Source organism: Laetiporus sulphureus, assembly GCF_001632365.1.
Source record: "Laetiporus sulphureus 93-53 unplaced genomic scaffold LAESUscaffold_61, whole genome shotgun sequence".
NCBI lineage: Eukaryota > Fungi > Basidiomycota > Agaricomycetes > Polyporales > Laetiporaceae > Laetiporus > Laetiporus sulphureus.
The window spans coordinates 149,614-164,095 of NW_024468570.1; the positions used below are offsets into that span (position 1 = coordinate 149,614).

The window sequence follows — 14,482 nt, forward strand, 5'->3', positions numbered from 1 at the left end:
CTTGGGACATTATCTCTTGCGAGGTATGACGCCATCACTGTTTTCCGACATGTGAGCGGCGCAAAGCAAGTATTGTTGAGTCGTCTGTCCAAGTTGAGGCTCCATCATGTGAGTGTTATGAGGCCACGCTGGCGTGCTGTATACGCGTGGTTATTAGAAGTAATCGCTGGGACATTCTGCCTCATCCTGGGGTTTCACCGCCTCTGACCTTCTATTTATACATATAATCAGGTCACGATTAGTCTGCCCCGCGACCATCCTATAGCGCCCTTACAGCCTACCAAATGGATCAAGTGGCGGGCGGCCAAACGTCGCCTACATCAATCACTGTTGATATCTAGTAGCCAACACAACACAAGGCGAGGACTCACCTGGGGAGCAGGCTTATTTGCCAAAATCGCCTCGATCTTTTCCACAACCTCCGGCGTTAGCTTGGGGAGGACATCCAGTGCCCGGAGGTTGTCGACGATCTGCTCCGGCTTAGACGCGCCGAGGATAATCGTGGAGGTGTTGGGGTTTTTCGCCACCCAAGCAAGCGCGAGATGTGAGATCTTGCAATCCAGTTCTGGGAGATGAGAATAAATAACGTATAAGTTGACGGCAAAGCCTAACCCCAGGTACCGTTCTCCGCAAACTTTGCGATGGCCTTGATCTTCGCCAGCATCTGCTCGCCTTCAGGGGTAGCGAGCATCGCGGCCTGATCCTTGAACTGCTGCTCCTGCTCCACAGCGAGACGGGAGTTTGGAGGAATACCGTTGTTGTACTGTCGTGAACGAAACAGTCAGCAGCAACCATGGGCGATCTCGAACACGCGTACCTTGCCGGTCAGAAGACCGCCAGCGAGAGCGGAGAACACCGTAGTTCCCGTACCGTACTTGCGGTAGATGGGGCTGGTTAGGAGAGTCTTAGTGATCTAAATACATAATATTGGCATCTTCATGACTCACGCATATTCTTTCTCTGGGCGCTCCCGATGCAGCATGCTGCAGGCGCGTGTCAGAACAGTTGATATAGCATACGATTCGATGGCGCCACAGGACGTACTGATGTTTACATTGCTCCGCAACAGGGCCCATCAAACCAAGCTTGTCGGCAATGTCTGGGTAGAAAAGTGGTCATTCACAGTCAAACTCAGCCGCAGATATAATGCATACGGTATGCTTCCTCGATCTCTTCTGCGGACCATTCTGAAGTTGCCCAGTAGAACGCCTGCAAAGAACGACTGATTTCAATGCAGTGCTAGTATCAATAACAATTTCCCTACCCATCCCTGATTGATCACGTAGTTAAATGCCCGGACAGTTTCTTCCATAGGAACTGATGTGTATTGACGATCATTACAGGTCTCGATGCTTTGCTTGATCGTACATACCTGTGCGATCCGGACGATGGGCGAAGATGACATCGACGTAATCGAGCCCTAGCCGCTGGAGGCATTCTTTCATGCCCTCAATGATACTGGACAAACCGTGAGCAACGAACATCTCCAACGAAACTCTCATCTGACGTACTGCTTCCGTGACAGTCCCGCGGCATTTGGCGACTTATGCGGTCCCCAGAACAATTTCGTAGAAATGATCAGATCCGTCCTACGCAGGCCCAGTTCCCGAATCACCCTGCCCCTGGAACGATCGATAAGCATGAGAGCATTGTGTTCACCGTGAAGCCCGGTGAGCTTACATCTCCTCCTCCGATCGTCCGGCCGCATAACCCTCGGCAGTATCGAACATGTTGATGCCATGATCAAAGGCTGTCTTGATGATATCCTGCGAGAGTGCCTTATTCAATTACATTGTGATAGGCCAACAGAATCATGATACATACCCTGACGGGATCGCCACGGACAGATCCGCCCAAGGTGAGCCCTGCGTAATGTATTACTCTTCTATCTGCAGCTCCATGCGTCGACGTGCTTACAGCTTCTAAGCGAGAACAGCGGCACCCGCAAACCACTGGGTCCCAGCCTCCGGAAAGGCATGCCCTTCGCGTCGTACTCGACCTTGACTTCGGTGGACATCTCTGGGACTGCTTTCGGATGCTATGTGGTGAAGGAGATCGAGCAAGACGCGACCTTGGACTGGCCGATGTTGCACGAAGCTGGCTTATAACAGGCTACGGCGCATTATACCGGGGGATCCTCGGAACCTGTGTCCATAATCTTTGCAAGGACTCTGAGCGAGACGCCCGTGGCGTCGCGTCATCTGACCGTCGGCATTCCGTCCCGTTGCAGGGAAGCGGCGGGCGATAATTGACCGGAGTCGCCCCATTTGTCGGCCCTTGTCTTCAATACATTACATCCCTTTGAAAAAGCCAGAGAGCAGTCTCACCATCCACATCAATTTAGCACCGCCAGTCAATGTTGCATTGCCACGGAAGAACAACAGCAAGAGCTCTTTGGGTGATATGGCCCGAACGCTCGGGCCGCCGTCGTATGACATGGATGAACACCGAGATTTCGGTGAATCTTGTCAGTCGCACTGGAAACCGCGCGAAATGATGCGAACAAACGCGAGAGATTGATTGATCATCCAAAATCCCTTGGACCCGAGTCACGGGCGCTGTATTCTCTGTCGGGCATCGGGCATTGAGAACGCTGAGCTGGGACTGCGCCAGCAATGTATCAAGGGTCTGTCGGTCAATAGATGGATGTCATCAGACTGTAACCGCATCAGACATAGCCGCGCGGATGGACGTACTTGAATAACTGTTCCTAGAATGATTCAGACATCTCACTTGGGGCATTATCTCTTGCGAGGTATGACGCCATCGTTGTTTTCCGAGATGGTGAGCGACGCAAAACGAGCATTGTTAAGTAGTCTGTCCAACTTGAAGAGGAGGTACCAACACCCGATCAAGGCCCCATCAAGTGAACAGCATTACGATCCACCAGCGGGGACCATGTCCGAGGAAAGCAGTTTCCGGATATTCCGCGGTCTGACCAGATCTTGATTCATTGTGGAGCCCCTCATAACGCGCGGAAATCATCGAGTGGAGGAGCAAGCAGCGTCACCGTGGAGGAGTCCATGATAGAGCAATGACCAATTCTCCACGCGTTCCTGTCGTACCGCGCTGAAGCAGAGGCACACACACTGGCCTAGAATAACGGCGTTTGCACACTTCCGCGATACCCAGCTTCGAGACTCAGAAGCCTGCTCCGCAGCAAAGAAGGAGGAACGGATAATGAAACCGGTCCACAGCCTCTATTTGGCCTTCTGCGCATCTAAGACGGTCTTGGGTATGGGCTGATCCAGATAGTTCATCCGAAGAACACCGAAGACGTGTTTTCTAGTCGCGGGCCTTCGACGATCAGCATCACGGAGAACAAAAACAGAGACGTACACACGAGTTGAACGGAGGCTTGCCTAGAGGTTCATGGCACCTTGAGGCAGCCCGGTCGGACTTACAGACGATGTTGATCATAGTCGGGTCATCAACTTCGCCTCTTAAGAACTTGATCGGCGCTGGGGATTAGTACAGCCTTATCAGTCAGTATCACGATTATCACTAGTCGCTGATGAGTAGCACAGCATGTCGATGGCATAACGCCGGTCTTCCAAGATGCGGTCATTCCAAAAAGATATCTTGCAGATTGGTTGGCCAGCGCAGAGGACGAGTCGTGATGCACCGAAAATATACACCAGATGGTCGTGTTGCACCGCACTTGGAGACACTCTTCTTAGCGGCCGTCTGTTGTGCAGAACGTAATTTGTCGACGGGGACAATCCCGTGAGAACGTCGTGTAGCCGAGCGCACCACCATGCGGGATATGGACACGGAGCTACGCGGGAAGATCTGGAAAACAAAGCATGCGTTGGAGATGCCCGTCCACGCTGAGCCTTCACGTCGGCGGCCATCGGCTACTCCACCGCGAACAATGCAACGCGGAGACACAGCCGCGAAGTCGCCACTTGCCGTCCGGAAAGAAGCTAGCATTTCATCAACCAGGGCTGCCGGCGGAAGGGCGTCACCGAGACAAGGGCTCGTCAATGTGTATGTGGAACACTGCAGCGTTGAGAACACGGTTTGGCTGGCTATGACCGGAGCGACCGAAATCAAGAGTGTCAGCAGGCCAGGTGGGACATACAATGTGGAACGCCAGGATGGAGACCGTTTGCAGAGATGGGGTTATGGGTGGGCTCAGCTGAGCGATCCAGCACTTACCGGCAATCTGGATGAGGACCCTGAGAAAAGCGAGCCAATAAAGGCTGTCCTTGTTTGATAGATAGCGTTCATGGGGTGCATCTACGCGTATGGGAGCTCGCCCTCGTCGCTCAGTAAAAAAAAGCCAAGATTTGATAGCAGGCTCAACCTCACCTCGGTGTCGTCATCTCAGCGAAGAGAATGATGCTAAAAATGCTACTAGCATCACCAATATCCCGAGTCAGCGCGATGATGATACGCCAGAACAACGCTGAGGCGGCGTTCTGTCGGATAGAAGGAACGTCAAGGATCAAGACACGGCGAGCTAGGCAGTGTGCAGGGCTCGGATGGTTAATGGGCTCTTCCATTCGCACGGGGTGCAACCGGCATTTCACGCTACTTAATGCCAGAACGGATGCAGAACATACGGGCGGAGCCTGAAGTACGTAAAGTTGCAGCAACTTCCTAGTATGAAGGCAGATCACTCACGTCCGTGTGATGCCACGATGCTCTCGGTTGAACAAAGTGACATACACGTGGAGGCGTGCTTGCTGCATCAAACATGCTTGCTACGGCACTACAGACGCGAATGTATGTTGACATGCACGAGGAATAACCTTATTGATGATATTGAAGAAAATGAGCTGGGACTCTGGAAATTGAATGGGCCGTGAGATTATTGACGTCGATCATTTGGAGCGGTATAACGTTACTGTGGATAACACCGGATGGCAGCCACCAAGACGATGGGGAGTATTTGATATAACAGAGCGCTGTTCCACGTAGGTCATCTTCAACGGTGATTACGACTCTGGATGGTATGGTTCCACAGTTCGCGGAGATGACCACATTCTCGCAGTGATATGCATCACAGAAGGTGGCTATGCATTGCTTCTACGCCCTGACCGCATCTCCCTTCATCGGCAGCAATGAACAGCGATATCGGCAGCATGGCCATGGCGAATGGGCAGGAGCCTGCGGCCTCTTCCGACTTCCCTTCTTGAATCGTTTTGGTCAGAATCTGCCACAACCTGATACGCTTTGCCAGACGCTGCGTTGGGCACATGCTTCATGTCATTTTAGGTTAGTCGAACACGTTCATCTCGCATGAATGCGAACGAACTTCCGGGGAAGCGCATAGAACCACCATGAGATGAAGAGGCATCAGCATCAAGAACAGCTGCTGTGCGACGAGGCAGGCATGCATGCATCAGGCTAAGGCAGCACCGCGGTCTCAGGGAAGAGCAAAGAGCCTTTGATGGTGGCGGTAGCGAGCACAACGCGTTCGCTTCCTGGGGAGGAAGTCCAGTTCCACACCAGCCGTGTCGGAGTTTCCCGACGCCGCCCTGAGGATGAATCAAGCTCCTGAACGGAACGACGATCAACGAGGCGGAGCCTGAAATTCGCTGGCGGGAGGCCAATCCACGCGTGCGCCCGTCGGTCTCCGACACGGAGGGATCACAAAAATCTCGATATTGTATTCAACGGCCTCGTGCTCGAGTGCGGCCGAATCTGGATTGTGCACCTCCCGATGCAATGGGTGACACGGCGTATTCCCCACAAGGTGCAATCTGGTGCGGTAGCATCGCACCGCGCTAGAATCGTCCTCGTCCCTGCTAGCTTGTACGTTGTTCGCGCAGATTGCTGACAGACCTCGTGCTAATGGGCGCCCTCCAACGCCAGTCGCAGGATCCGATTACCGCAACTTGTGGCGCATCATTATTTCCATGGTACTCAGACACAGGGTACGTGCAACAAACGAATGACGTTTGAGGAGCAGTGCATTTGGGCGCTGCGCAGCCGTTCCCATGAGACCAGAACCATATTCATAGGTGCTGGAGCGCAGAGAAAGGACGCGCCGATATGTCGCAGAACGTCTCGGTAACGGACATTCCTGATGCAGCCTCGCAGAGACCCGGTGTCAGACACAGGGGAACCCGGCGTCCCGATGTGGGAACGCTCCAAATAGTGCGGCGAGAGTTCGCACTTCTCCCGAACACAAAGTAGCGGATATCCAATAGGTGCGATGATTCTCTTCGGTGAAGGGTTGCATCAGAATTCTGGGCACAACACGTTTGCTGTGACGTTGCGCGTCGTCCTCTGCATAGGGCTTTCACATTTGAGCCATTGCAGAAATGGCCGTCTGCGAGCCATAGTTGTGTTTGTAGCGGCCGGAGCTTTGACCCCGACCGCCTGCTGTGATGGGGGCGGCATGCCAAGGCACTTGGTGCACCCACTTTTCGCCGCCTTCTTGACCTATCTTCCGTTTTCACCAGGGTTCGACCTCATGTGGACAGTGTTTCATCGCGCTTCGCGCAGCAGGCGAAAGCCATGACAGTTTTGGCATCGACGTTGTTCCCAGGAACCGGCGTCTCACATGGCTGCGAACTTAGTGCATATAGCCAGCAGTCGTGCAGAGTCCACGGATGTTGTTTCTGTCTTCCGCTCCAGAGCCTATGACGATCAAGACCGTCAGTGGGGCCCATTGCCGCTGGGTTGTTCTGGCTGATCAGGTCGCGTTAAATTTGGCATGCTTTCCTGAAATGAAAGGCGATAAATAAAACCTTGGCAGGTCCAGGTTCAAGCTCTCTCGCATAGTTCCGAGACTTCCTCGTCAGGTGAGAGGTCTTTGAAGCTTCACTGAACGCACACGTTCTTCGAAGTCCACGGAAGCAGTTTTATACAGTTGACGTATCGCTCCATACAGAGTTCAACGCGTTACGATTCGTTCGCCAGCAGTCGACGTAAGATGCTTGCATGCTGGCTGTCCACAATCGCTGTGGGACGATGGATCTCTGCGGTGCTCTGTCGGGGAAGGCGATCTATCGCGAACTATCGCGAATGCGAGATCGCCATGCGGACGTACGAAGGCTGGGTAGTCAGCAGCTTTGACGCGCTCAGGGACGTCGACGGCCATCAACGGCAGTCTGCGGTCCAACCTCACGGGCTGACGCTCAATGGCGCCTCTCGCATAAACAACTCTCCAGTTTCTCTCGGCTGCACCGGGTGGTTTGAGGCTCCCTGCCGGGTGCTCCTTGATCCGCCTTGCCCTGTGATATATAAGCCATTCCCTTCCCCAGGCAGCCGTTGGAAGGAGAGACGATATCTGTGGTTGGAATCAGGAGATGGTGGTGATCTGACAATAGAGGGCGATTTGGCGGCTGATGGGAGATGGAGGAAGGGCGGCGCGGCCGAACCGTGGATTTCCCGTGCCGCGATGCGGATTTACGTACTGGAAAGGATCTAAGTATCGGGCACTTGAGATTCCCGGATGGCCGGTTCCCCAGATTGTTGATGGATCTCACCGAGACCATCCCGGCCCCATCTCCAAAAGCCCGTCTGCGAAAGCGCATCCCTATGCTACGACGACAAGGAATGGAGCATTCGCGCAGGAGAGCAGCAATATCAGCATGTGGCGTGGCACTTTGATGGGATGCACCGCGCTGAGCCAAACTGTCGGGCGCTTCCAGACCTGAGGTTCTGAATCGGAGTTTATTTTTCGAATCTCGCCCGATTTCTATTCGGCGCGTCAAGTTTGAACTCCGACCAGATTCCGTCGATGATCTCTCTCGCGTTCCTCTTGTCCTCGTTTGCCTTTCTCCTCTTTCCCTCCTCGACCCACTCAGATCCTTCCGTCGATTTTGCAGCCCTGCCCCTCATACCCATTATCTCCGTTCTCTGTGGTGTTTCATAGCCTTCCCGGTCTTCACCTTGTGGGTGTCGCCGATATTTATCACATTTTCGACTCATTGACCCCCCTTGAAGTTGTAGATCTGGTCTACCGAAGGCAAGCAAATAAACGACGGCCTTGGCTACACCAGACATTGTATTCTGCTGCACAATCTTTATCCATGGCCTCGGCTCACCAACCTCAGCATTCGTACTCGCACCCGCCGCCCCCAATGCTGCAGAATGACGTGCGCTTGCCGTCATTAAAGGACCTGAATTTTCAGTATCGCCCTCCTCCCAGCCAAGATGCACAATCCGCGCCAAATGGCAATACGGCGCCCGACCACTCGCGCCCTCGACATGATTCCACGAATTGGGGTCGCGCTAATGCGGGCGCTTCTATGCCGCCCCCGCAACATCAGACAAATGGGTCAGCGCCGCATGAAAGTCCTAAGACGCAGTACCTCCAGCAGCCAGAGGGGCACTACGCCAGCCCTTCTATGCCTGCACACCAGCAAGGCGGAGCAGGCATGGCAGGACCAAATGGTTCCGGGCCAGGTATGCCTCGCGGTGACGCGCCTCAAAATCCTATGAAACGCCCTCATCCCGAGTCAGGTGTCAATCCCAGCGTCTCTCCGGAACGCTCTCACGTAAGCACCACTTCTCCCGTGAGGTGTGCCGCGCGATGTAACTAATCGTCCATCGATCGGGCACGCTTTGTCGCGATATAGGCTTCGTACCCTCAGCACGCTTCTTACGCATCACAGCCTCCGCCTCCGCATCCTGGATATCAATCAGGTCCTCCCGGTTCCATGCCGCCGCCGCCGCCTCCGCATCATGAATCTGTTCATCAGCCTGGCGCTTACATCCACCCACCACCCCCGGGATACTACGCTCATCCTCCGCCTCCTCACGTTTTGCAGCGGCATTATGCAGTCGCACCTCCCCCTCCGCCTATCGTGACTCATCACCCTCCCCCTCCTGTCTATTCGGCACCTGTTCCTCCTGAACATTGGCAGCAGCCGCCGCCTCCTATGCCTCAAGCGCAGCGTCAATATGCACCCTTCCCTCCGAGAGCCCCGCCCCCTGTGCAAGTCCCTGTAGATCCTCGTGGTGTCAATATGCCGCCTCAAACCGACGCAGAGAAAGCTAACGTGCGCCAAAGGGCGTTGTCCCAGGTTGGCACGGTCAATTCATCATCCGCTCGAAGTTTCAAAGCAATTGACTTACTCTCGGTTAGATCTATGACCATTGTTACCATTTGCACCAGTTTGCCGCACATTATGGTATAATTTGCCATCCTTAATGTCTTCTGTCTGTTATCTGAGCTCGTTCGTGCAGCTCAATTGCAGGCCACTCAACCGCAAGCAGTGCCATCACAGCCTGAACTTCAAGAGATGACTTGGCGCGCCAACGCGGTAGTCAGCTTGTTGGACGACTTGCGGCGCCTTGGAGGCCCAGAGGAGCAGGCTCCCAGAGAGGCTGTGTCCGCCCAACCTAACGGAGCTAGTCCTGCAGAAGAGCACGCACGTCCTCCCAAGAGACCATGGGAAGACGATGGGAATCCCGCTTCGAGCAATGGCTACGCCGATGTAAGTGCGGATTTGGACGATGCCGATTGGATCGGGAGTTGATTCTGCTCAAATCTTTCTCAGGGTCAAGGACAGTATCCGGACATCGCCGACAGGTCCACCGCTGAGGCCGACATGGAAATCATCCGCAGTAAGCGGGCGACCAGCACTAGCGCTGCTGCCCCTGGACAGCCGAAGAGCAAATATAGAAAACGCAGTGTAAGTCGCGTTGCGGTCTCACTTATAGTGGATTCGCTAAAGATAGGGTGATCAGCGCGCTACCCCTCCAGGCAAGTGTCACTCGTGCAACATCCGCGAGACTCCGGAGTGGAGGCGAGGGCCGGATGGTGCAAGGACGCTATGCAATGCATGTGGCCTGCGTGAGTTCATCGGGATTCAGTAATAGAATGCTATCTGAGATGATCTTGATAGATTATGCTAAACTTATGCGGAAGCGTGACAAAGGTGCAGATGGGAAGACAGCGCCGATTGACTTGCAGACCTTGCGCGCGTCAACACAATCGAATCGTGGGCCGGCCGATCCTGAGCCTGAGCCTCCTCGTCCTCAACCTCAGCCGCAACCTTCACATCAACAAAGCCCGGCAGTCGTGCATCCTCCGTCGTATGATCAACAGAAGCAGGCCCCGCCACCGATGCATCATCCTGGGCATCCATCTCCACATCCTCACCAAGGATCTTACCAGCTGATGCCGGTGGGACCGGCGCCTCAACCTGGACAGCCTCATCAGATGATGCCTCCTCCACCGCCGCCTTCGGTTACTCACAGTGAAACCAGTGTGAACGTGCCTCCTCCGCCTTGGATGACTTCCGCATCGTCAGGGAGGACTGGCTATTCGTCGGATCACCAGTCATATTTGCGAACGTCGCATCCTCCATCACATGCTCGCGCATCTCCTCAGTAAGTTGATGAAAAACTTGACTCGATGTATGCCATATGCGAAGATACGGCTGAACTCGTCTCATCCCCGTCTTGCCATGTTGGGCTTGTGGAGTGGTGTGCTCCTGTGACCGATCCATTGCATGTTCCGAGGTTATCTCCGCCTCCATTTTCTTTGTATGAATTACGACATCCTCGTGCTGCAACGCCTCACTGTTACATACTGTATGGCCTACCATATTTAATGAAAACATTATTGCGTGCATCCTACTGGATATCGGATAAGGATCTTATCTTGCTGCGATGGAGTGGCAGATGGCAGGATCGACGATGATCTATAGATCTGAAACGAACGAAGATTGATCCATGAGGCGGGGCCGCAAGTCCCCTCCTGCTCAAGTACACATGTTATATTCATTTTTTTCGCTAACACTAGTTCGACGCTAGCCGCCTCCCTCAGTCGCTGTACCCGCGCGGCTTCACGCTGGCGTCCGCGATTGCCGGCAGCGGGATGCCCTGCTGCGTCCAGAGGTCGATCTGCCTGTCCTTCGCCACCTTGCCCTGGCGCTCGTAATCCTCGACAGATATCGGTCGCTCGCCGTGCGGTGTCGCGCGCAGCGCGTGCCGGGTGTGAGGCCAGAAGTCGAATGTGGCAGAGTGCGTGACGGCCTAAGTCAGATGAGGCTAATTAGCATCCCTCTGAAGTCGGCGGAGGTGCACGAGACTTACTCTGTTGTCCCAGATCGCGATGGAGTTGGGCTCCCAGTGGAAGCGGACCTGGAAGTCGACGTTCTCGCTGGTTGATGGAGGTGATTGACGTCAGTGATAGCCCAGAGTAGAGATGTGAGATGACATACCCAAGTTGGCGGAAGAGGAGCGTCAGGATGGCGTCGCTCTCTGCCTTTGGCAAGCCTACGATGCGACGGGTGAAGCCTGGGAGTGATAGTGGCCCCATCAGCGTTACGCTCTTGTTGGTGGGGTTGGAGTGTCTTACCGGGGTTCACGTAGATGGCCTTCCAGCCCGTTGCGGGGTTGACTCGGACTATAGGGTGGACGGTGTCAATAGGCTCGCGACGAAGAGGGTGGCCTGCGGCACGCGAGCCGTCCGCTTGCGCTTGGGAACTGTGCACGGCGTACAGCCCCTCGAGGTACTTCTGGAAGCCCGGGCTGAACGAGGAGTAGAGTGCGTAGCTGAGAGCGGGTCAGCTGGTTGACCTGGCATAAGTCAGAAACAGGAACTCACCCGGAGGTCCAGAGTGTGTCGCCACCGTACGGAGGACCCGCGATGACCTTGAGCGAGGTGATGCTGGGGGGCTGGATCTCATAGGAGACGTCTGAGTGCCAGAGCTCGAGCTTGCTGAACGCCGTCGGGTCGGGGCGGCGGGAAGCATCGTTGTACACAACTGCATGAACGGATATGAGGTCGAAGAGGAAGATGGTGATGGGATATGCGCACCGTGCACCTCCTCGAGACCAGGTTCTCTGGGCACAGGAGTGCTCGCATGCTTGTGGAGAGGGCCGTAATGGCGCGCCAGGTCCAGCTGTTCCTGGATAGTGAGTTCCTGGTCCCGAAGGACTGATTCGAGTTCAGAGCCTGAAACACACGATAAGGAGCACAAGGACTTACAGACAACTCCCCGTTCAGCAATAAGGAGAGCCCTGAAGGAGCTGGTTAGAATGCTGGTCGATCAAGTGTGAATGAGACTCACAGCTCGTCCTTCTGCTGGTCCGTCAGCTGCCGGAGATCTATGCCGGAGATCTCAGTACCAAGGGCAGGCGTCAAGTGTTGGATCTTCGTAGCGGCGGAGAGGAGGCTCTTCTTCTCCGGATCAGCGAGGAGGGCGCGCTCAATGATGGGCTGCTCCTTAAGAGGAGCCCACTTCACATCAGGGAAGTAAGGCTGATATCGGCGAAGATCAGATCGCAATAAATATGTGTCACGGCAAGTTACGGTACCTTGTACTTCGCGAACTCGTACGCAGCGTCACCTTCGCTGTCATCGAAGTCGCCAGCCGAGGGAGAGTAGAAAGGGTTGAAGACCTTCGTCGAGACGGCCTTGAGGGGATGAGCCTCAGAACCGTTCGAGGGACCGTTGGTGGAGGCGACGTTCTCAGCTGTTGCGACGGGAGCCATTATGCAGACGACACTGTGTTTCACCGGGAACGCCCTCCATAATTTATACAAAATGAATTCCGAGGGAGTCAGAGGATCGTTCACGCGAACCAAACGCGAGTAGAAGGGTGTATTGCGACACACCACACGTGACCGCGATAAAGGCCTTGCGTGCGAGCACCGTTATCTGAAGTTCTGAACGCCTGTACGACCAATATCGACGCCGTCTGAAACTCTGAATGATATCTATGTCGGTCCAGACGATGAACATCAAAATCCTGCCTGGTCACACCATACGGCCCGGGTGTCGGAGTGCAGTTGATGACGCGGCCCACACTGCGAATTGCGTGAGCGAGTGGCAGATAGCAGTGATCCGTGCAAAAATCACGTCGTTCGCGCAGCCCGATGGAATACAGTCCAGAACCAGCGTGCGAGGTTGGATTGTCAGCGATCAGGGACTTGGCGAAGTCGAAAAAGTTGCTCGACGTCCATGAGAATCCGGACATTGCCTTGATGCGCCGCGGCGATGTTCCTTGTGATCCGTGAAGGAGCGGAATGCAAGGCAATAAGTTCATAGCCGTTGCAAAGGATGGCACCAGTAATTTAGACTCGTCGACAGTACGCAGATCGGATTCCGTTTAAACGATAGCGAACATTACTTCATAACTGGCATCAGCAATAGAGCAATTGAGCTCGAGAGCAGCAGTTTATATATCAGCCCGACATAAGAAATTCCTCTTGATTCGAATGTCCGATAGCAAGCGATAAAAGATACGTCGAAGAGTCGGTTTTAGCGTCCAGGGACAGGCTCACGCTGAGATATCATTCTAGGTGCGGAAGCAAGGGTGCAACTCGGTGGCGAAAATGCAGTCTAAATAGCAGGCTGAGGCACTGGCAGGGAGTTGACCCTCTGCTGCAGGCTGCAGGCGACTCAGTTGAATGAGGACTCGCGGTCTCTCGCTGTGGTCACCAGCGCGGCTCTGTGTGGCCTCGATCGTCGTGCGGGCGTCACGTGATGCAAAGAAGGCAAGTGCCTTGCAGCCTTCGTGCGTTTCCCGTTCAGGAGAAGCCGACGCCTTGCTCATTCACCACATCTGCCACCGTATCATAAGCACCCTGCATAATGGGTGAGCAGCGGACCAGCCAGCTCGTTGCGCTATGTGAACTGATCACGCTCTGCTTCCAGGTATTCCTAAGGTTAGTCATCGGACAGTCCTAGAAAGTTTACGATCGACACTAACGCCCTGCATTGTCTAGTTTTTCAGATATATTTCGTGAGTGTCAATATCTTACGGTATGAACCTTGTCTGAAATACTCTCAGGGAGCGATACCCGTTGACATCGCAATTGATTCAAGAAAACAAGATACCCGAATTCGGTATGTTTACCCCGCTGGCCTATGCTCTTCCACTGCTCATTTCGCACACAGACAACTTGTACATTGACTTCAATGGGATTATTCACAATTGTGGGTGTACATCGCGATCGCGTCACCCTCTCATAACTAAGCAAAAATTTTAGGCTCTCATCCCAATGATGGCGATGCGCACTTCCGCCTCTCCGAGAGGGAGATATTCACATCTATCTTTGCATATGTGGACCACCTGTTCGGGAAAATCAAGCCGAAGAAGTTATTCTTCATGGCCGTCGATGGCGTCGCGCCGCGTGCCAAGATGAACCAGCAGCGAAGTCGTCGGTTCCGGACGGCGAAGGAGGCAAGGGAAGTGAGGGAAAAGGCGGAGCGGAAAGGGGAGAAGTTACCAGACGAGAAGGCATTTGACAGCAATTGTATCACACCTGGTGAGTATTGTCGCGGTCTGTCAGCTATATGTAGTCTTAACATTTTCGAAGGAACGGAGTTCATGGCCAGGCTTTCGGAACAGCTGAAGTACTTTGTGAATAAGAAGATCTCGGAGGACTCTAATTGGCAAGGTGTCACTGTCGTTTTGTCGGGACATGAGGTGCCCGGAGAGGGTGAACACAAGATCATGGAGTACATCAGGAAATCAAGGGCTCAGCCGGACTACGACCCCAACGTGCGACATTGCTTGTACGGACTGGATGCAGACCTCATCATGCTGGGGCTTCTGAG

At 54.2% G+C, this 14,482-nt stretch overlaps 5 protein-coding genes across 5 annotated transcripts; 3 read left to right on the forward strand and 2 right to left on the reverse strand.

Annotated features, from left to right (window-relative positions):
- Nucleotides 1–270: 270 nt before the first annotated feature.
- On the reverse strand, nucleotides 271–2,017 carry LAESUDRAFT_763793 (Aldo/keto reductase; the record flags this gene model as incomplete). The annotated part of the gene is made up of 13 exons (XM_040913332.1): nucleotides 271–315; nucleotides 372–565; nucleotides 622–763; nucleotides 818–890; nucleotides 948–983; nucleotides 1,045–1,099; nucleotides 1,155–1,209; nucleotides 1,265–1,317; nucleotides 1,373–1,458; nucleotides 1,512–1,622; nucleotides 1,681–1,766; nucleotides 1,825–1,865; nucleotides 1,918–2,017. 13 exons carry the CDS (start codon nucleotides 2,015–2,017, stop codon nucleotides 271–273), a joined length of 1,077 nt encoding a protein of 358 aa, XP_040759154.1.
- Nucleotides 2,018–3,291: 1,274 nt separating this feature from the next.
- On the forward strand, nucleotides 3,292–4,415 carry LAESUDRAFT_484169 (uncharacterized protein). Its single transcript, XM_040902637.1, has one exon. The coding sequence runs from the start codon at nucleotides 3,758–3,760 to the stop codon at nucleotides 4,217–4,219; it is 462 nt and encodes a 153-aa protein (XP_040759155.1). The 5' UTR covers nucleotides 3,292–3,757; the 3' UTR covers nucleotides 4,220–4,415.
- A 2,223-nt stretch (nucleotides 4,416–6,638) lies between these two features.
- Nucleotides 6,639–7,663, forward strand: LAESUDRAFT_484470 (uncharacterized protein). The gene is made up of 2 exons (XM_040902639.1): nucleotides 6,639–6,758; nucleotides 6,848–7,663. Exon 2 carries the CDS (start codon nucleotides 6,890–6,892, stop codon nucleotides 7,385–7,387), a length of 498 nt encoding a protein of 165 aa, XP_040759156.1. The 5' UTR covers nucleotides 6,639–6,758; nucleotides 6,848–6,889; the 3' UTR covers nucleotides 7,388–7,663.
- On the forward strand, nucleotides 7,664–10,519 carry LAESUDRAFT_484345 (uncharacterized protein). Its single transcript, XM_040902638.1, has 9 exons — nucleotides 7,664–7,853; nucleotides 7,906–8,459; nucleotides 8,541–8,592; nucleotides 8,647–8,987; nucleotides 9,050–9,095; nucleotides 9,151–9,401; nucleotides 9,465–9,599; nucleotides 9,655–9,760; nucleotides 9,813–10,519. Exons 2-9 carry the CDS (start codon nucleotides 7,992–7,994, stop codon nucleotides 10,301–10,303), a joined length of 1,890 nt encoding a protein of 629 aa, XP_040759157.1. The 5' UTR covers nucleotides 7,664–7,853; nucleotides 7,906–7,991; the 3' UTR covers nucleotides 10,304–10,519.
- A 134-nt stretch (nucleotides 10,520–10,653) lies between these two features.
- On the reverse strand, nucleotides 10,654–12,672 carry LAESUDRAFT_745440 (alpha-ketoglutarate-dependent sulfonate dioxygenase). Its single transcript, XM_040911371.1, has 9 exons — nucleotides 12,235–12,672; nucleotides 11,988–12,178; nucleotides 11,906–11,937; nucleotides 11,735–11,854; nucleotides 11,522–11,681; nucleotides 11,273–11,469; nucleotides 11,136–11,211; nucleotides 11,008–11,074; nucleotides 10,654–10,947 (listed from the first exon to the last, which is right to left on the reverse strand). The coding sequence occupies exons 1-9, from the start codon at nucleotides 12,409–12,411 to the stop codon at nucleotides 10,735–10,737; spliced, it is 1,233 nt and encodes a 410-aa protein (XP_040759158.1). The 5' UTR covers nucleotides 12,412–12,672; the 3' UTR covers nucleotides 10,654–10,734.
- Between the last annotated feature and the right edge of the window lie 1,810 nt (nucleotides 12,673–14,482).

Bases quoted from the DNA above. Each gene is read 5' to 3' on its own strand.
- LAESUDRAFT_484169 (XM_040902637.1), top strand. From the start codon at position 3,758: ATGCGGGATATGGACACGGAGCTACGCGGGAAGATCTGGAAAACAAAG.
- LAESUDRAFT_745440 (XM_040911371.1), bottom strand. From the start codon at position 12,411: ATGGCTCCCGTCGCAACAGCTGAGAACGTCGCCTCCACCAACGGTCCC. The intron at 11,470-11,521 runs GTGAGTTCCTGT...ACCCGCTCTCAG, and splicing joins GACACACTCTGGACCTCCGG to CTACGCACTCTACTCCTCGT. The intron at 11,075-11,135 runs GTATGTCATCTC...TCCATCAACCAG, and splicing joins CTCCTCTTCCGCCAACTTGG to CGAGAACGTCGACTTCCAGG.
- LAESUDRAFT_484470 (XM_040902639.1), top strand. From the start codon at position 6,890: ATGCTTGCATGCTGGCTGTCCACAATCGCTGTGGGACGATGGATCTCT.
- LAESUDRAFT_484345 (XM_040902638.1), top strand. From the start codon at position 7,992: ATGGCCTCGGCTCACCAACCTCAGCATTCGTACTCGCACCCGCCGCCC. The intron at 8,460-8,540 runs GTAAGCACCACT...GTCGCGATATAG, and splicing joins TCTCTCCGGAACGCTCTCAC to GCTTCGTACCCTCAGCACGC. The intron at 9,600-9,654 runs GTAAGTCGCGTT...TAGGGTGATCAG, and splicing joins GCAAATATAGAAAACGCAGT to CGCGCTACCCCTCCAGGCAA.